Raw genomic sequence first — 20,863 nt, 5'->3', positions numbered from 1 at the left:
TCTTTAAAACTGTATAAAGACAGTGACAGCTTCCCAAGCAGTGTATAGAAATGCTGATATTGGCACTGAGCCCCATATCCAGTTAGTTCTCTTGCTGTCTGTTCTGTTGTCTTAGCCTTGCGCTCTGACACTGGATTCTGCTTTTTATACAAGCAGGGAGTTTAGAGTAATTCAACTTTGCTATTCTTTTGGTGATTGCTTGAATGAAAAAATAGTGTAGTTTCTCCAATTATGAGCTTCTTTCCATATCATTTAGTTCTAGACTCTGCTTTTTTACTCCCCTGCATTTTTATTCCTTTCTCAGGCTTTTCTCAGAAAAAAACCAAGATTTGTCCTTGCTGCGTACACAACTTCTGGTGCTGATCTGTGCAGCAGCAATTGATGTCTTGACACTTGCTTTTGCAACAGGGCAAGACTACCAATTTTGAGGCGAAAGCACTGAGAATATTTCAGGCTGTTCTGACTGCATCATTGATGGTGAATGCCAGTATTTGTGGCATATTTTAATAATCTGTTTTGTTTGGGATAACTTCATAATTGTAACACTTTTTCAGAATGCTTCAGTGTCACAGAATGTTGCCAATGCAGTCTTGTACATAAGACTGATGTTGATATTACTGATTTGTCTCCACCGCTAGAGGAAAACACTTGTCTGTGGCCTCTGCATAAGAGGGCAACAGCCAGGCTAATAATTTTGCTGAAGAATTTACAAAGTCATACTTCCACTCAAAAGTTCATATTTCTACAGTTATGTAAATGTGCATTTAAGAAAGAAGTACCATATGTCCAGAGTGTTATGGTTCTTTTTATTCAAAGGATTAATGCAGCAAAACCTGTTAAAGGCTAATTTACTGAGGGCTTTATTTTTTAACCCAAAGTAGAACTGCCAAATATGCAGCTTACATTCTTAAATAAGCTTAATTATGGGAAATTTGGCTCTAGGGTTTTGAATTTAATAGCAGTTTGTCTTCAGTTGGATGGCATCAGTGTGTTCTTAAGAAGCTCAAACTTACAATAAGATTGTTTCAAAGGAGTCAATACTATGGTTCTTTTGGAATGAAACTAAGCAATGATCACTGAAGATGCTGCTACCTAAAGTGGCTGTAAAAATGACTTTTTTTTTTTACAGTTCATGTCTTTGGGATTGTTTTAGGACATAGAGTTCTTACTTTCTGATTCAGAAGTACCTGATGACAGAGTTCTATATATTGGGGCAATAAAGTATTGTGATGTATTCTTTAAAGATATTTATCAGCTATGTTGGTGTAGTGCATATAAACATGTTTGCATCACTGGTATGAAGAACTTTTTACAAACTTAATCTTCACTATTTGTTTAAGGGGTTGGGTGCATGATTGATTCTTCTAAGTATTGCTCAATAACTTTTTTGAATGTATTCTTAATGTTAGTGCTCTTTTGTATAATACCTATATGGTGTACTTCACCGAGTGGTGAAATGCAAAGATATACTGCATTCATGAGTTGAAGTTGTTCTACCTCTCTTCCTGTTTTCCCATTACAAAATACCTGAATTGCTGAGATCTGACATTGGCAGCAGGAGGAAAACTTTACCTATTGTAGAGAAATTTCATTATCTTGCATCCATTAGATTTTGATTTAATTTTTATGCACAGACACTTCAAGTAAAGAGGTGTTCAAATATCTTACCACTTTTCTGTTGAGAAACCTGTTTCATGTGTTATGACAGTAAAAAATACACGTGAAAGGTGAAGTGGGACAAATTAGTGAATCCTGAACTTGTACAGAAAACTAGGAAGACTGGCTGTTCCTGGATTGATTTCTGTTTTCTCTTGCTGTTAGAATTTTCTCTATTGCAGTGGTTAGTAGCAGGAAATACGAGTTTATGGAACTTGTTCTAGTTGTCAGACCCTTTAGTAAGTTCTAATTGTGGGGCAAAATTTGTGTTGGCTTTAGTGTTTTGTGGTTTGTTGGGGTGTTTTGGTTGTTTTTTAAGGAGTAATTGTGTACTTGTTAATGCAAGCAAGTGTAAAGTATAGGCTAACCTATTTAGCTGTTATCCATTTCATTGACACAGAATAAAGATCACTGAGAATTACTATAAGAAGCAAAAATTCAGTGTTCAGTTTTCAACTTTCAAATTAGGGGAGGGAAGAAGGCTTTAAAGATGCTACCAAAGGAGAAGATTGTTTTTAAACAACGTTTTTTAACACTGTTTGAAGAGTCATCTTCAGCTTGATTAGTGTAAGAATTGAGAGGAAACACTTGCTCAAGTTTATATGCTTTGTTGGAAGTTCATTGCGCTAGAAGATTCACTCCATGATTTTAGGCAAGGAGAGGTTTCTGCTGAATTCCACCTTCCTAGATGCCGAGTCTGTTTCTTAGCACAATTTTAGAGTTCTACAGAAAGATGTATGTAGCTTGTAGTATCTTCATTCAACAGCTCAAGTGATGACAAGGCTTTCTAGACAGGATTGTTGCACCACTACATACAAATAAAGTTTTCTTCTCTTCACGTAGAAAGGAGTCTTACATTCCTGTGAATTTATCACAATTATCTAATGTTTCCTTAATAAAAAGAACATGTGCTTTAACAAGGTTTCAGAAGCTGAATGTACTTTCTTTGTGTTAGCAAAAGAGTTGAACTGTGGAGGAGCTCTGCAGCCACATTGCTTATGTTTTGGACTCGGTTTGCAGAAGTGAGTATGTTCCTGCCAGGGTTTTATCTTAATTTGTGTAACTGATTGTTAACATTAGGCCCAAGAGTCCCCTTACATTTAATAGGAAAGAGACAGACTGTTTTTATAAGGTACAGAAGGTCTCTAATGTTACACCTTTATAGTCTTTGTGAAGCTTTCTCATGCATTTTTATTATGAAGTCTAGTAATGTAGCTTATTTACAAAACATTAGATATTTCACACCCTATAGTGAAATGTTGGTAATAATGTTACATAAATTATTTTTCTACAGATTTTCCTCATGACCTGTGAAACTTTAAGTTACTAGATGGTATAGGCTTGTTCAGAAGTCTTGTCTTACAGTATGACCAAGGAGTTGGCATGAGTTCTGTGGCATCATGATTGACATACCCATAAGTTTAACAGATCATTGTGATAAATATTGGGAAGGTTTGAAATAAGGGTGACTTGCAGGTTTTGTCTATTTCAAAGTGGTTACTTATATCTGAATTCCATTGTATAGGTAGTATGCTTGAGGTAATAGTACTGTTATTTCCATTAGTGTTCAGCCAGTAGGTGTACCATTTTATGCATTCTGCTGCAAGTGCACAGAAAATTAAGTTTTATTGCTGTCCACTGTGGGGGGAAAAAAAAGCTTTTTAGTTGTGTATTCTAATCTAGTGTGTTTATACTATCTACACAAAGGTAATAGGCTGAGAATACCACTTGATAATCTTGAAGTAATGAGTGTGTAGATGTGTTTAGACTTTTCAGTAGGACCATCTTTAATACTCTCAAAACATGAGTGTTCAATTTACCATTTTTGGGGGGGAGGAAATAAATGCAAGGTTTGCAGTCCTTTACATGCGTGGTGTCAGGTTATGCCTTTTAATAGAAGCCAATAGGTTCTTTTAACTGTCCTGTTTACATCATCACAAAGAGATGCAGGTGGTTGTAGGTGTGTGGTCGCTTTCTTTTGTGGTGGCTTGGGTTTTTTTGATGGATTTTTTGGGGTTTTTTTTAGGATGAAAAGCTCTTTCAAAATCAGTTCCTGTTGATGAGATTTTGGCGGGGTAAGAGGAAGTGGATGAATTCACAGAATATGATTCCAAGAGATGAAGTTCCATTGGAGTTGGCGCTCTGCTGCCTTGAGGGAGTTTCTATTTGTCCTCACCTCTTCACCTTCTTGGTCTCAATCACTTGCTCCTTCTTGTGCCAGTCAGTCCTGTCACCTTTCAGATAATTGTGAGCTGTTCTAGCATGCCACTTTGACCAAAACCAAACAAAAATATTTTGCAACATTCTGCGGTCTTGTTGAATTAAGGTGACTTAATGACAGAGAGATTTGACAAGCTTTAAAGCTGTCAGAGAAGGCACTGGCTGTACAGCCCAGAAACAGAGAGGGTAAGGGAGCAGTCGAGAGAAAGAGTTGTGAATGCAGTCTTTGGCAGCAGCAAACCAGCCCAGCTTAGCAGTCCAAGGAATCATACTGACAGTCTCTTTTCTTGTTCTTGTCATAAATTCATGAACTATGGGATCTCTGTTTGGAAGGATCCAAAAGTAGGGCACACTTGAAAGCCTAGTCAGCTTTGTTCTGTGCTAGCAGTTGGGGAGTTCGCTGTGCACAAACATAGTAATTTCTTCAGGGAAATCACATAATTCATTAACGTTCTGTAAATATTAAAACATGACTGACGCAGTGTAAAGAAACTATAACACTTCAAATTCTGAACAGTTGTTTCAGTCAGCAAAGTTTTGAGTTCTGACTTTGCTACTTCTAATTCTCAGGAGTGAGAAAGATTCCAGAAGATCTCATGGGCACAAATTCACTTGAGCATATTCCTCTGCAAACTCTTGAGTGTCATCAGTTACTTCTTTGGGGGGATATTTGTCATAGCTATCCATTGCAACAGTCACCACAATCTCAGGTGAGTTTAGGAATGAAAAACTTACGATGTCAGAAACCCAAGTATCTAAAACATTTTGTGGGTGGTCCCCCCCTCTCCCCACCCCCTATAAATATAACTAGAGAAGAGCTCAGATGAAATGTTCTTTTCTGAATTTGTAGTGCGTAAGTGACTCTTGAGTTCTGTGAAGTCCCAAGATCATAGATTGTACAGTTTTGTGGTTTATGTTCTATTTTTTAGAATTTCAATCTTCAGAAGTCTCAACTCATTTTTTGGTCAGAAAGAAAGTCAGAAGATCCTTGTCCCCTTCTCTCCCCACACAGCTATGAGAAACATAGCAACAGAGCAAATGAGGTTAGATCATTAAGGACAAGAATTTTTTTTTAAAAAAATCACTTTACTGTCACCCATTCAGATAACACTGCAAAAAAGAGTTGAAAAGAGAACAGAGGAGGAAGGCCACGTAGTATCTTTGTTACATGATGTTTTGAGACTATAGCTTGATCATATAAAGTTGAGAGACAGTCTTGGTCCCTATATCTAGGCTCTTTGAAGACTGTTGAGTTAGCTATCTAACATTTCAGCATATTTGGATGAAAGCCTGCTCAGAATATCCATCTTCCCCTTTTCCTTAGATGACGTTTCTAACTGTGTTTATCGGATTCAGGAGGTATTAGCATATTAAAATGTGAGGAAGAAATTTCTTTTTTCCCCAGAATGTTGTAAATATGGCTTAAGAAGAGCTTGCTGTGGAGGACTAAACTAATGCCATTTTGTATGAATTTAAATGTCAGATGAGATGAAAACTACAGAACATTCTATCTTCAATTTAATTTGGAATTACTATTGCTTTGGTTCAATCACCTCTCTGAAGTGTAATTTACATATTAGTACTCAAAGTTTACTGTTAATACTGTGTTTTACATAGTGAAGCAGTGGCAAGTACTGACATTAAAAAGAACATGCTAAAAAATACAGGGATTAAAATGAGACCAGTGTGCAAGAGCCCAAGCCAAAAAGGATATAATTTGAGGGGAGTGGGGGAATCTTATTAGAGATCTAAAATAGCAGCAGTATTTTTAATTTCACAGAGAATACTACCACTGTTTAAAACAAGGACAGGCATGTTTACTTCTAGGACAATGAAATCTGAAGTCTTAACTGTCTGTGAATAGGTGATAAGAAATTATTGTCTTGTTATCATGTTTCTGGCTGTCCTGTGAGATCTGTTAACAATCCCTGGAATTCTAGGAATTTCTTTCCTCTTCATTTGTTACGCTTGAAAGTTTCTAAATGCTTGGAATAACTGCTAAGTTAAGGTAATTTTTTCTTTCACTGTTCTATCATCTTTCGGTTGCAAACCGTGGACATCCGTGTTACCCACTTGTACCTATGTATAAAATAAATGTTTCTTTTAGCAGGGATTGTTGGTACTGAAGATTTAATTAGAGCTTCGTATTCAAATGTATGCATAGTTGCAGCCTATTAATCTAAGCCATAGTGGGATGGTAGGGTAGTAAATCTATGTGCTAATTCGGGGTAATGTGGGTGTCAGACCATTTAATGAGCTGTAGTGTTTGTTTCTGTGAGCTACTTTTTGAAAATGAGTGTTTCTTTTTTTTCAGGTTTTCATTAACTGCTGTAGAGACTGCCCTCTGCTGTGCTCGGCACCTACACTAGAATTCGGGTCTTGTCAGCACTGGGAGTTGCTCATAAGTGTGAAAAGGTGCTAAACATGTCAGAGCTTTACTGATGATTCAGGTGGCAAAATATAAACAAAAGTTAAATACTGTGTTATTGAATTTAAAAATACGCTTATGGGACTGTAGCAAAAGTCTTAAGTTTTTCTATCTAGATGTGATTTTTAGCAATAAGCTGCTTGAAGCCTGCTCTGATTTGTTTCTGTTGTCATTCCCTCTCCCCAATCCATCTGCAGTCACCCCAGCTGAAACTTTATTCCCCTCATGTCTTTTTTTCATTTAGTCTAAAAAGCAGAAACTTAACAATGCTGTTGTGTTAGTAGTAGTGTATATTTAAAACGAAGGGAATTGTTTTAAATTATCCATAGTGTTTTCAACAATAGTTTTTAATCTTGGTCAATCATTTTAATTATTTGTGTAACCAAGGAAGAAGCATTTATACTGCTGTGCCTAGTCAGATTTGCTAAGGCTAAAGAAAGCTGCTTGTGCAGTGGTTCTGCTTGACCTGTGCTATCACTTTTAACTGATTAAAGGAGCTCACGGAGATACTAATCAAGGAAGATTGCTGCTAATAGAGCATGCAACATGTGTTTTTCACAGAGATTGGTAAGAAATTCAGTAAGATTAAAGTGTACCTCCCTCTTCATATGACTGCTGTGTTACTACTTTTATAAAAAGCAGGTCACGCTTATTTTAAGATTGTTATTTACATCATGCTTATTCTAAGGGGCATTAATTTCTTTGGACCTAAAAGAGCTAAAATACATTATCAGAAGTAATCTACTGTGGTGTATCCTACATATCTCTAACAGATGTTGCTCACCTGAGTCGTTGAGGCTGTGTTTTCTAACGATTGCTGTAAATAGAACAGCTGAAGTGCTGTACTTCAGAGGTTTTCTTGGCCTCCATACTGCTGTGTATTGAGAGATTTTAGCTGTGTGCTGACTGAGCTTGGTAGAATGCACAAAAAATGTATTTTCGCCTCTGCATTTAAGTAATAGTCTCACTTTCTAATGGGGCTGGAAAATGGGCTGCCATGGTCTCAAAATGCAGGGAGAAGCAGCAGAGCAAGGTGGAGCGGTGTGGCATAGCATGGCTGGTGTGCAGCGTGTCCCCCAGCTCTGGACCCACAGCGGTGGCCGTGGCAGCGGTGGCCGTGGCAGCCAGCTGTACCCTGGGTCCAGCAGGGAATGCAGAGTCCTGCAAATGGGGGGGGGGGCTGCAGCTGCTGCGCTGGGGGAGCCCTGGCACCAGGGGGGATAAACATCACCCCCCTGGGCCCAGTGAGCGACGTGGTGCTATTTTGGACATTTGGCAGTGAAGAACAGAACTTTTGGTGATAACAATTACAAATCTTGCATTTCTGCTTTTAATTTTGAGGCAGCAAGAATTGTTTATCCAAACTCCGTTGTCTGTCGCACTGGGCAATCAAATTAAACATGACCTCTTTTAGAAATATATCTAGTAGCCCAATGTGAATAAAAGTTACAACAGTGACTGAAACAAGTGTAGTGTGTTTTATTACATTGAATATTTATATAAAACAATCTTTAGATTATGCCTTTGAAAGCAATTTATGCCTCTGTAGTGGTACAGGTTAAAATCCACTCTGCTTTGTCATGTGAAAATACACAATGAAATTATAATATATACTGTGTGTTGTAATTTCATATAGTTCATGCACAGAAATTGCAAAAGGTGTCTTCCATATATTTTACCATGAAGGTACAGTTGCTGAAGAGAGGTTCGAGTGATGTGGCTGTTGTTGGCCTGATAACACTCTCCTTTTGGTCCATGTTTTTCATGGAGAACACTGTTCATACCTGTTCTGTAGGTAGTAAGTGGCTCTGTATCTTTTGAAGTTAGTAGACTGGCGAGTTCCTGTGCTGTGACTTTTTTTGATTGTTGCCGCAGCATCAACAGATAAACAAGCCTAATAAAATTAAATGTGTTTAAATAGACCACAGTTCTTAAATGTGATACCAATGCAATTAAAAAATGCGCTTACAATTTCCCACGTTTGCTTGTTGAGCAATTTGTGTATACAATTTATAAAACTGGAATCTAGCCTTAGCGTCTGAATTTTTCAGTTTAATAATTTTCTCTGTGCTCCAATGATGCAAGTTAGCATTGTTACTGCTCTTGTACAAATGTAACTTCGAAAGCACTTAGAATGAAAATTACTTTCCTTTTGAGCAGTTAGCCCTTTTTGCTGTTGATCCACATATCTTGCACATCTAAGTGAGCATGGAATGTTAAAACCTCTTGGCATGTCTGGAAGCCCTTTCAAATGCAAGTTGAACTGAGTTACTGTGCTTGACAGGTTTTACAATGAACTCTGGTCTGAAATTATTAGAAATGAGTCAGCTGGATATTAAAGGAAGAGTTTTCTTCCAATACCAATACTACGCTAGAGCATCTAATTAGAGGAGATCATGTAAAATTTTGTAGACTAAAAAAACCAAACCACATGTTTTGCAGATTGACTAGACACCAAGCAAAAATGAATCGCAAATCAAATACAAAAATCAATGTAGTTCATTACATTACAATACAGTAAAGGAAAACAGCATGCAATATGATTGAAGAAAACAGTACTAGTTACTATGCACAATATGAAGTGAAGCATCAAATAATTACTGTGATTACTTATTTATATATATATGTATATAAAAAATAGTGTTAGAGACTAAGAAAAGGATACATCACCAGGTACCCCCTTAACATCATCCAGGCCCACACTTCAGCTGGGAAGCCTGGTTGCAGCCAGCACCATGAGTCTCGGTAACTAGGAAAATTCCTACGTGGTGTGTCTGCCCGTAGGTGAGGCTTCTGGCCCAGTCCTGGAGCTTGCCCGCCTTTATGCTCAGTGAAAAAAATAAATAGCTTACATACCTAGTGTATGTGAACTTATAAGTTTAGGCTAAGTGCAGGCATGCACTGTCTCATGATTAATGAGTTCACACACGGCAGGGACGTTGGCCAGATGCCCGAGCATGGTGGGGTTAGTGTCGTGCCACAGCTGCGCACAGGGTCATTGTCTGGATGGTCCTTCTCCTATCTTGCTTGTTCCGGGGGCTCAGGACAGACACCACCTGCTCTTTAAAGTTGTCCTTGGGCTCCCTGAGTTCACTGTCCAAGTTAAAGCTAATGTAAAGAGAATTCTTTTTTTTTTTTTTTTCCATTACAGAACTTTTAATTTAAGAAAAATAGTATCAAATTTTCACAGTTTTTTTAACTTTTACTTGTTTCTGAAAAACGAGCAGCCTGATATTTCTGGTGCTATTAAGCTCTGTAGGAGATATCTGTGAAGTATTTTCTACCATAAACTCCAGTCTTTAACACTTATGAAGTAGTGGTTAATTTTATGCTGTGCAGCATGGTTTGTTTTGCATTTTCCTTTATGTAACTGGCTCCCAAGTCTCTTAGTCTTGCCATTTCACTGAAATACTGTTGAAGAAACATTATGCTTGGGAGGTGATGCAGGGAAGGCTGGAAATTCTTTTTCTACTACACTGAGATTCCTTCTGTGGAATTACTGAAGTGTTTTACTTTGTTGTTTTGTGATTTTTATGACTTAGATTTCTAAGCAAGCAAAATCTGAAGTACTGAGTGAAAACACCAGAAGAGCCACCGTTACGTGAGCATACATGGTAAAAATCTCTAGCATAATTTTATGCTCATACTTTTTTACTAAGTCAGATATCGGGAAGCATCTTGTATGCAATTTTAATTTAACTTTTCATTCACTTCAGCAACCTAGAATTCTTCCAGTTGTTTTTAATGAATTTTTTAATGTACTGTATCTGTCATAGTATATGGCTTTCAGCTGGTGATAAATCCTTTGCACTGTGCCTGATGTTAAATATGTATTTCTTGTGTTTATAATATAATTACAGATGTAAAGTTGCGCTTTTGTACTCTCAACTGTGCCCAAACTAATGAAATTCAGTTAGAGGTGAGTGCTGAACTCCCTTGCAGTCATTTAGAATTTGCAGCTTTAATGAATTTTAAAAAGGGAACTATCAAGTCTAATCATCCTTCTAGCACTGAAAGAATTTCAACCACCACCAAAATGTAATGCAAAACCTCGGTCTCCAGAAAATGTCATTTTTGCTCTTTGGAAGTTGCTGAAGCAAAACAAATTTAATTTTACTGTACAGAATTCAGTTGTGCATAGCAATCATAATTGTTTTAACACCAGCCACAGTCCCCAGGAAGCAAGTGAAAACTTAAACCACCTTACAGCTTCTGTTTCTGTCCCTGTCAGTATGTATTTTATACTAGCATCTGTCTTACACACCAAGATACTGCATTTATATATGTTCATTCTTCCACAGAGCTTCTTGGGGTCTGTGCTTTGTTTAGTGTATTCAGGGTGATTAAAGCCTGACATTGTTTGGGATGTATGCAGAATGATGTGTGGCTTGTAAGAGTATTCTTGAGAATAGCAAGTATAATTAGCAGGATAGTAGGTGTATTTTTTTCTTTAATTTTAATGTTTTGAACTTGCACACAGATGCTTTGTTTGCTGTTCATAATTACTTCACAGTGAAATTCTTGTGCGATGTCTGATGGTGACCGGAGTGACTGAAATGCTCTTTCTCAATAGCTACACTTACATTAGCAGTTTAGACAAACCCTTGTCTGTAGGGTAAAAATTTGAATAGTTAAAGTAATCTGTGAAGGAGAGACTTGCACATGTGCTCTCCAGGACCATATCGGTAAGACTTGTGATATGAAGTTGAACAGAAAACAGTTGTAAATCTGCTGTATTTGCAAAGATCTGTCTGTCATGTAGAAGTGCTATGGTTCCCCTGTTATATATCAGCAGTTCAAAGGAAGACACTTAAAGCCACAATTTAACCCTATTAAACTTTCAGTAACCAAACTCTTTGTAACACCAAAAGACTTGTACATATCTGAAGAGTATAAAAACAGCTAATACCAAGTTCTAAAACAGAAAATGAGTCTACTAATTCCAAATATTATTCTGTATATTTGATATATGAGGCAGTAAAAAGTCAGTATTATTGAGTGTGTCTGTAGATTTTTCTCCTTAATATAAGAATTAATGTAACAAAATAAGGTCGTCTTGGGCTGAAAAGCTGGTTTATCAGATGATCCACTACTTACAAAGAACAGACGTCATGTAACAACCTTCCCTTGTTGTTGTTATCTTGAGATTTTTAAAATTGCAAAAGACACCTTGAGAAAGAAAAGCCAAGGATACTGTTCATCATCAGACTTTTGATGCCATGCTTATTGGTCAGAATAAAAATTTCTGTTTCTGGTGCTTGCCATCAAGCTGAATGTTACTTTTACCCTCAACTATACCACACTGTAACTTGAGGACTGAGTTAATATTTTATCAGTGTCATATTTTACATTTTAAATTCCTTAGGGACCATCACAGAGAGGGACTTCAGACCTGATCTGACAATTTTTTTCCTTATGTGCTTATTTCATTTGTTGCAATTGAGCAGTAACATTTTTCCAAAACTGTTGGAGATGAGGATTTGTGGTGTCTGAAGCAGACTCGAGACAGCTGAAAAAAGCAGTGGGCTTTAGGTTTGGAAGGCATCACCTGTTATCAGAAGTTCTTTGATTAAAGAAAGTTGTTCCAGCATTCCAGACTTGCAGCATGCCTGTGCTTTGATGGGTCTCCAGATAGTTTTATGTGGAGGGTCAGGTTCTTGTGGAGTTGTTTTGATATTGCAGTAACATCAATTTTAGGCTGCTGGATAAGTGATATTACTTATCATCTTTTATATTATCTGAGTGATTACTTTGCCTGTACTGCTTATTGCTTGCTTCAGAGGCTTCTGACTTTCTGGGATATCAAAGATACTTTCTATTTAAAATTCTCCTAAAAGACTTAAATTTTGATGCCAATTTTCTGAGTATTGCTGTTGAAGTGTGGCTGCAGGAGAGCTCTTAATTGTCTGTAACTTCTGTTTCTTCCGTAACTGACTTAACTCAGACCTTAAATACTGAAAGTGAGCAGCTATCAACACAGGCCACTTAAATGTCTTCGTTACTCTGTTCCAAGAATTTATGTGCTCTTTGCATCCTGCATGGAGCTTATGCTGAAAATGTAAGCGATGTTACCAACTGTTGCCTAGTACTAATATTTACATCAGATAATATTTTTGTTTCTCTGGTCTTCAGTGCTGATTACTATGTTAAAGAGATTTTAAAACTTCTTTAAAACTTCTATAGATGTATGAGTTTTTGTTGTGCCCTTTTTCTGACTTAACCTCAAAAGATAGGTAGTTAGTACTCTTTGTCTTAGGTAGTTAGTACTTTTAAACTTGATGGAGGAAATGTAGCTCATCCCACCTTAAATATTTTTGATCAGTAATTAAATATTGGCCACCAGCTTAATTTCTTCATGTGTAGATTCTTTATCTTTAGTGAGTGTAACATTACTTCAGCTTACACATGACTGAGTGTTATGATGGTATCTTAAAAGTTGCATTTTACTTCCTGCATATCCTCAGATAGTGGGTTTGACTTCTTTAGTGCTCAGTAAGTGGATATTATTCATTCCCTCATTGTTTCGACACCTGTTAGTGGTACCATGTGGACTGAGGAATGTGAGTTTTCTTTCAGCTTGTCAGAGCTGAAAAAAGACAAATGTAACTTTCTAAAGGCTCAGTCTTCAGGCAGGCTATGGCCAGTACAATGTGGATGAAAGAGAATTTGAATTATCTTCCACCCAGTTAAATTACTGTGCTTTGCAATTTTACTGTACCTCATGAGACATCCCTTTTGGGGATTGGTATTTCTGTACAGTGAAGCCCTTACAGAAAGGGAAATGTGGCTTTCTGAGGGTCATTTTGCTACATTATCTGTTATCTCTGAATTTCAGAGACTGCTTTTTGATATAGTGATATATATAGCCATGTCTGAATGCTAACTTTATGTGACTTTATTCTTCGCAAAGCTGTTCTTTTTAAGTTGGGTGCTAACTGAAAGTTTTACAGGCACCAGATAATTTTGGTACTCGCTAGCCCCACTACTGGGGCCTCTTTTGTTGCCTGAATTTTTTCTGAGTCTGAATTTCTTCAGTGTTGAGCACTGAAATAATTTAATATCAGTGTAGTGCAATTAAGTATCTTTTAAAGGCAAAAAATAATTTTTACTATCATAGGCATGCTTTAGTATTTGCTTCTTGGAATATCTTACTAATAACCAGTAGTAGTGGCTAAAGAGGAAACAAGTAAAGGAAATTGTTTAGATGTTGCTGTATGTAGCTGTGTACTACTCCTGAGGAAAATGAAAAGCTGTACGTACTTAGAATTGCAAGCTGGCAGAAACTTGTGTAGGAGTTTCTGTTGCTCTTCCTCCAAGACATTGCTATTGATATTTAATTTTCAACTTAATTACAACATAAGCAACTTTCCCTTCCTCCTCCAAAACATAAACATTTGATTTAAGAAAGCTGGCTGTTGTGGTTTTTGGTTTTATTTTTTGTCTTGGTGCTTCCAGCATATAATAAAACTGAGATACTTTGTAGTATTTCCTTTCAGTAAATAAAAAAATAAAATAATTAAAAGGAACTTGAAAAATTAAGTGTATGGGTAATACTGTACACACTACTTAGTAATTTGATGGCCTTTTAATTGAACGTGTTGAAGATAACATATCATTGGCTTTGTGATACAGAAAGGCAATGTGGTATAAAACACATGGTTACATGTATTTAAGAGATAGGTGGTTATATTTATCAGGACACATTAAGTTCTTTAGCCGCAATCATCAGGAATGAGAAACCAGATTAAAGTGCAAGGAGTACAGTGAAATGTCACTACTTGACTGTGGAAATCTGTTATTGTCCTCTGTTAAATCTATACTTTTGTATGCCTACACAAGGATTTTTACTTTGTATTTAATCCTTTCTGCTTTAATGCATGCCTATAGGAAGTATTAAGAGTAGCTGCTAACCAGAGCTGTCCAAGTATTATCCTAGGACTTTATCCCTGCTTGGAATCATGCGAGTGCAGCTCTGGACTGCTTTAGGTAGTATCTTTTGGAAGAACTCTATGCCATACCTGTCTTCTCTGAACCTGGGAAGCAATGTTTATGTAAAAATGCCTCACTTTAGGAAGAATAAGTACAAGTACCTTTACTTAAGTTTAACTTAATAAACTTCTTGTGAACATGTTTGTAACAGGTTACTCATATTTAGTGTTTGTAGGATTGTAAGCATGGATTGTGTTTGAATTTTTAAGAATGAAGGGATAAATTAAAACCAAATGGGAACTTTCAGAAAACTGCTAGTTTGTGGTTGTATTGAGTGCAGAATCTCCACTGCTTTGACTGGGAAATTTAAGAGACTTTAGCATTAGTTTGAACAGTACTCCTTTTCTGAGGTTGCCACGTGAAGTTTACTAAAATATGTGAAACAGATTTGTGAGAGTGCTGTAGTTCTTAGTGGGGGGAAAAGCACTATGTAAATGTGGAGGAAAAGTTCCATTGCTCTGATGTCTGGGTACCTGGAGAACTCTTAAGTGTTTTCTTATTAATGCAGTTATTTACTAACTTCTTTTTAATATCTCTTACTAGATTTTGTTCCTGGATTTTTCAACAACTGTCCTGTGATGGAAGGGAAATAATTTTTGAAGTTAAAATGGATTTTACACAACATAACAAAAACTGGCCTAATAGCAGCATTTTTCTTTGAAGATAATAAGCCTTGTTACAGATAATCATGACAACGTCTCATATGAATGGACATATCACAGAAGATTCTGACAGTGAAGCAAAAAATGTGGATCTTGCACCTCCTGAGGAACCTCAGAAGCACAGAGAAATGGCTGTTGATTGCCCTGGGGATTTGGGCTCCAGGATGATGCCCATGCGACGGAGTGCTCAACTTGAACGAATCCGTCAGCAGCAGGAGGACATAAGGCGCAGACGAGAAGAGGAGGGAAAGAAACAAGAACTGGACCTTACTGCTTCCATGAGGCTAAAGAAACTAGCACAAATTCCTCCTAAAACTGGAATAGATAATCCAATATTTGACACAGAAGAAGGAATTGTTTTGGAGAGTCCTCATTTTACTGTGAAGACACTAGGTGGGTAAAATATAGTGAATGGGCTAATGGAGAAAATACTTTAGTTGATATTAATGTTCTTTTAGGCCACTGAAAGCCTGGTTCTTCCAATACAGGTTTAAAGTGTTCTGGTCCTTTGGATTTTTGGTAGTTTGGGGGTTTTTATTTTAGTCCAAGCATCGGGCTATGTGCGTCAGCCAGCAGCTTTTCACAACCGATCCGTTTGGGAAATAGTTTCATGCCCTATAGATAGGCTGGAGACATCCACTTAATTCATTACTAATCTAGGCTGGGGAGCGCCATGCAAGTCATACCTGATTTTGTTATGTTTGATGAAGCAAAGACAGAAGAAGCCATGAAGTAAACACTGTCATTTAAAATCAAAATGCAAGAGTTTTTAATATTTTAAAGAGAAACCTGCTGGTGGTTTCTTCTTATTCTGGCTGTCTTGCATTATCAGTTGTCACCTAATACAATACATATTTTCTCTTGGAGTGTTGTCATTGATAGTGCTGGCTGGTAGTTGAGAACAGTGAAAAGTGGCTATCTAGTTGCTAATTTTTTTTTTTTTTGGCCTTGTCTTCAGGTTTTTTTGTGCCCAAGCAATGTTTCTGCTAAAGACATGTCTCTATTCCATAACCTCTGGTAATCCTTATTGTACAAATCCGTCTTTAGGAAAATTTAGGTTGAAAGGGTCATCAGGAAGTCAAACTGTCCAACCTCCTGCTGAAAGCAGGCTCAGTTATGAATAAGGCAGGTGCACCATGTTTTAGTTGAGGGCTTGTCAGCCCTGCCCAAGAGATCTCTTTTTAAGAAGCAGGTTCTGTACTTTATGAAGTGTTAGATATTTGATTGTGAAATTCTCTTCTTGGAGGCAACACAAAGCAGAAGTTGTGAAGATTGATGTCCACCAGTAGAAGTAACTTCCGTTGGGAGTTGCTTAGCCACAGTGGCTACAAGGTCTGAATGCTGACGACAGGAGGGATTGGAAATTGGGTTTGGATTGGAAATTGGAGGACTTGGACTGGAAAGCTGAGGCTAGGTTTCATGCCAGAGATACTGAGAACTTGGAGGGAGGGCTAGGTGGAAACCACCGGCCAAAGAAGCTAGGCATGGAAGCTGGTAGGAATGAGAAATGAGTATGGCTCTGGCAAGACTGGGAACCAGTAAGGAGCTGGGGTAGACTGAATTTGTTTCAACAGGAGAGACAATGGTGGAGAAATTACTGTGATGACAAAAGACTATTCTGAAAATCTGTCAGTGGGGCATAAAACAGATATGGGCTGTGGGGGAGGTGGAGAGGTTGTCAGAGAAAGACATTTGTGAAAAGCTGGAAGAAGGAAACTAGGTTTGGCTCAGCAAGAAGGGAAGGGGTGAAACTGGTGTGAATGGAAGCTAGGTTTCTGTGAATACTTCATGTAAGAAGAAAAACACCAAACACTGGAGACAAGAATATAGAGGCGTATACATGGAAAGAGGTAAATTAGGAAATGGCAATATATGGTACAAAATGCATCTTGGAAGGAAAATGACCAGATGATTTTGTCCACAAGGACAGACTCCACTTCTGTAATCAAAGTTTGAGTCTTGTCATTGTTCTGCTGTCAGCGTGTTTCTGTAAGAGCACAGTAATAAATTGCACGATATAACTAAAGCTATTCCCTTCAGTGTTTGGATACCATGAAAATCAGAAAACTAATGATGTCTGTCTCTACACTAAATTGCAGTAAATAAAGCTTAAAAGGATGTGCACAGAGCAGAAGTATTGACTAGCTTGCTGAGTGAATATGGTCTGTTCTTTGAGCTAGAAAGGCAAGGGGCTTTAGGAGATGTAGTTAAACTAAATCGTGACATATCCATATATGCACCAGGGAGCTGAATTACAGCTTCATAGGCATCTATTTCAATCAGAGAAGTCATGACATAATGTTGACAAGCTTACAAATATACTACTGTTATTTCCTTGCCAGGCAGAATTATAGTAGCAATTCGGATCAGGTAGACTTAAGATTTAAGAAGAGAGGATTTATAATAGCACTCCTGTTCGAGTGATGCTTTCAATTATACTCAGCTATGAAGTTTGAGTTGTTGCAAACTCAAAAAAAGTTCTAAATGAAATGCTGTGACCTCTTAACCTATATAGTCCATAAAGAATCTCTGTTCAGTCATTAGCCCTGTCAAAAACTGAGTCACAATTTTAATTTTCATGAAGTGCTTCTTGCAGTAACTTGGCCTCTTCCAAAATTTTCCTCCACTATTAAGCATGTCCTTTTTGCATACATAAAAAATGTTAATCATTCTAACATCTGACACTAATGCTGAATTTCAGAAGAATTTTTTTAATTTATTTATTCTGAAAGCTGTCTGTTGCTGATTAATATCAGAGTTAGGGATGTTGCCTTATGAATTTATATATACACACTTGCATACTGAGAAAATAATATGGTTTCACAGGGAGGATTTGAGTAAATTATCGTTAGTACTTCCGCTTTTTTTTACTGGAACTGGACATGCCAGGTTTTTTAAAATTTACATGCACAACTTTTTTGTCTCCAAGAAACTTGCTTAACTGTTACTTTATCCAAAAACTAACTGCTAGTATGTGAATTTTTTCACAGTTTGTTTGGTGGTAGTGGATTTCTGATCTGCACTGCTCCTCACCCTTTCCATCTTTCCACTTCTGCTGTCAAGGTGAGAGTGCTTAGTCACTTTCACAAATCTCTAAGCTTTGTTAGGGGAACCCCAAATAAACCTGAGCAGGTGCTAGTGAATTAGAGATGTTAAGCTGCCCTTATTCAGTCTCTTCTAAAATATTGATTTTAGTTTTGCTTTTTTATGTGTTAATCCATAGAGTCTTTGTTAAAGGTAGATGTTTTATATAACAATATTGACCTGATTTTCTGTATTTTTAGCTTGAAAATGTTTTTTAAGTGCCAGTGTCTAATTTGGCAGATCTTTGCCAAGTCTTTAATCTTTTCATCTTAAAAAAAAAAAAAACAACAACCAAAAAACAACAAAAACCAAACCACAACAACAAAAAAAGCAGACTGGATTAAACAAATTGAATTTCATTTATCAAAATAAAGCAGGACACTTAATCAAAACAATTCTAAAGGGCATGTTTGTTATCAAAACAGTGTATGATTTATACAGCTGTCTTAATGGAAGTAACTTTCTGTGCACCTAGAACATGTGCATATAATTATTTAGCTGGCTTTTTCACAGCAGTATACCACTACAAAATGCAGCATATTTTGTTTGCTACAGTTAATTAAATTAATTTAGTTAATTTAGTTAAAGGGGTGACATTTCATGTAAGTAACCTTTTGCCTTTTGTGGCTACAGTGAATATTTTTTTTAGGGGAAAAGCTGCCCTTTTTTTTATTTTTATACCTTTGCCATACTTATTTATAAATGCTACAAATGAATTTTCAGAACAGTTTGGGATAAAACAATACTGTTCTATAGCCCTGTGATTCAAGTAATATATGGAACATTAGAGTGCTAGTAACACTATATAGAATACTCTAGAGATCTATAAGAAAGATTGGGAATTAAGATACTGGAGCTGACAAAATAAAGCCAATTACATCTTCTTAAGTTTGCTGTTCATAACTTCTTGTTTAAGGTGATGAACAGCAACTATTTTCTTTTCTTCTTTTTCTAATCCAGCATGTTAAGCTGTGACCACAGGTCCTCCCCTGCAGTTGCATACTTTTGCCCTGGCAGTCTTTTGATTAATGCGTATATTGCACAGTGCTCAGTCACATTCCAGCCATTTCAAAGCCTAATGGAAAAAACGCTGCAACACTTCTTCTAAAAGAAGACTTTCAAAAAAAGTAGTTGATTGCTAATTGATCTGCGATTAAAAAATGGACTTGTTCTGCCAAAGAACCCTGACTTTTCTGTGAGTAAATGCAGATGTTAGTCTTTTACTGTTTGGTTTTGGATTTTTTTTCTTTTTTTTTCCCCTTCAGGACAACCTTTTCAGTAGGAAACATCTAGAGGTGGAATCTTTTGTACCTGGGATTTTTTTTTTCTTCAAAAAGACTAAAACCAAACAAAAAATCCCTGCACCAAGATTTAATCTGTGGTTTATATTCAGAAACGGGAACCTAGAGAGAGTTAGGCATGCATAAAGCCAGATTTGTACGTAGTTTTATGTGTATGGGGTTTTATTAAATAAGTGACAAGGAAATGGATTGCTAGCTTTTGGGGAATATTTCATGTCACTCCTTTCAAGCATTATTTCTCTTTTAGAATCATGAAGAGGGGAGTTTGCTGTTTCATGGTGGAGGGGAAATTGTTTGGTATAGGGCTTTTGTGTCCAGCACAGATGAAGATTCATTGTAGAAGGGAATTACGTGGGGAGGAGAGTACTGTGTTCGTATGTGAGAAAGGGTGACACAGAAGGAACTAGCAAAATGCTCAATAGAGAATATGTAGAGGCATCTAGGAACATGTCATCTTTATTATAGATACAGAATAAGATGTCTTTTCTTTCTATATGTATTTATATCTTATATGGAATATGTATTAGAATTTTGTGTGTACATGTGTCTATGTATTTGAATTCTCAGATATATAAGGGGGTATACACAACTCAGAAATAATGGAATAAAATAATTTATGAGTAGGAAGAGTTAGAAGTTAGGATCTTCTCTACTACCTCACTGTTTTTTGAATCTGGTAACAGTAACAAACAGCAGAATTTTGGGTTGGTATGTTTTTAACTGAGCAGGTATCAGTAGGAACTTTACAATAATGTCTGACTGTTTCATAGTGCACTTCCTCAGACTTGGGAGAATCAGTTGCCGAGATGCTTTGGTAGTCTGCATACTCCACTAGATAAGAATTTTGCCAGCTGACAATGTCCTATTTAGCAAGTATTCTTGCTTGTAAAGTGTTCTTTAGCTTTCTCTGCAAATGGCACTTCCCCCCTGTGTGATAGGCAGTATATTGTGTATACAGTTCCCTAGTGAGACATTGGCTGCCTTAATTAGTGTTGTGAGCTGTACTGGATTTCACCTGTGGAATATCCTGCACAGCTGGTATTTGAGCTTTTGGTGCAGCTTTTGTACTATTGCCCTTTGTTTACTTGGTGGTTACAGGAAGAAGCCCTTGACCTTTGGTGGATAGGATGTTTTTAGCATGTGTGGAATAGTTTTGGAGGATTTTTTTCATGTTTTTTACTGTCCTGCAGACAGTGAAGTACAGGAATAGTAGCTCTAGATTGTTCCTTTTATTATACAGAAGACTGGCTTGCAAACTCAGAATTGAAAACATGTAGGTTTGCTTTGTCTGAAACTAAAACCATTAAACTTGTTTGAAATGCGTATTTTATTAGGCTTTATGGTTTTCATGTGCCCATTTATCAACCATTTTAATCATTAAATAATTTAAATTAAATCATTTAATTGAGCCTAGCATTGTGTTTGGCATACTAGTGAATTTGAGGTTAAAAGTAGGTGAAGTAAACAAAGAGGCTGTGGAGTCTCCTCCTCTGGAGACATTCAAAACCTGCCTGGATGCAGCT

General features: G+C 37.0%; 1 protein-coding gene across 7 annotated transcripts in view; it reads left to right on the top strand.

Annotated features, from left to right (window-relative positions):
* The window catches only part of PALS1 (protein associated with LIN7 1, MAGUK family member), a 59,638-nt gene that overhangs the window by 15,397 nt on the left and 23,378 nt on the right, over positions 1-20,863 (top strand). For 3 of the 7 annotated variants that reach the window (XM_040600784.1, XM_040600786.1, XM_040600790.1), the window contains one exon: positions 14,837-15,348. In XM_040600784.1, the coding sequence (XP_040456718.1) occupies positions 14,982-15,348 (367 nt within the window). In that variant the 5' untranslated portion in view covers positions 14,837-14,981. Of the gene's footprint in view, positions 1-6,190; positions 6,292-9,846; positions 9,919-10,164; positions 10,224-13,872; positions 14,291-14,836; positions 15,349-20,863 lie in introns of those variants that run through there. The other 4 variants (XM_040600787.1, XM_040600789.1, XM_040600785.1 and 1 more) reach the window with 4 other exon arrangements.

The sequence above is a fragment of the Falco naumanni genome, chromosome 7 (genome assembly GCF_017639655.2).
Source record: "Falco naumanni isolate bFalNau1 chromosome 7, bFalNau1.pat, whole genome shotgun sequence".
NCBI classification, from domain to species: Eukaryota; Metazoa; Chordata; class Aves; order Falconiformes; family Falconidae; genus Falco; species Falco naumanni.
Note: the sequence above shows the minus strand (reverse complement) of the source record. Positions and strands in the feature narration are given on the sequence as shown.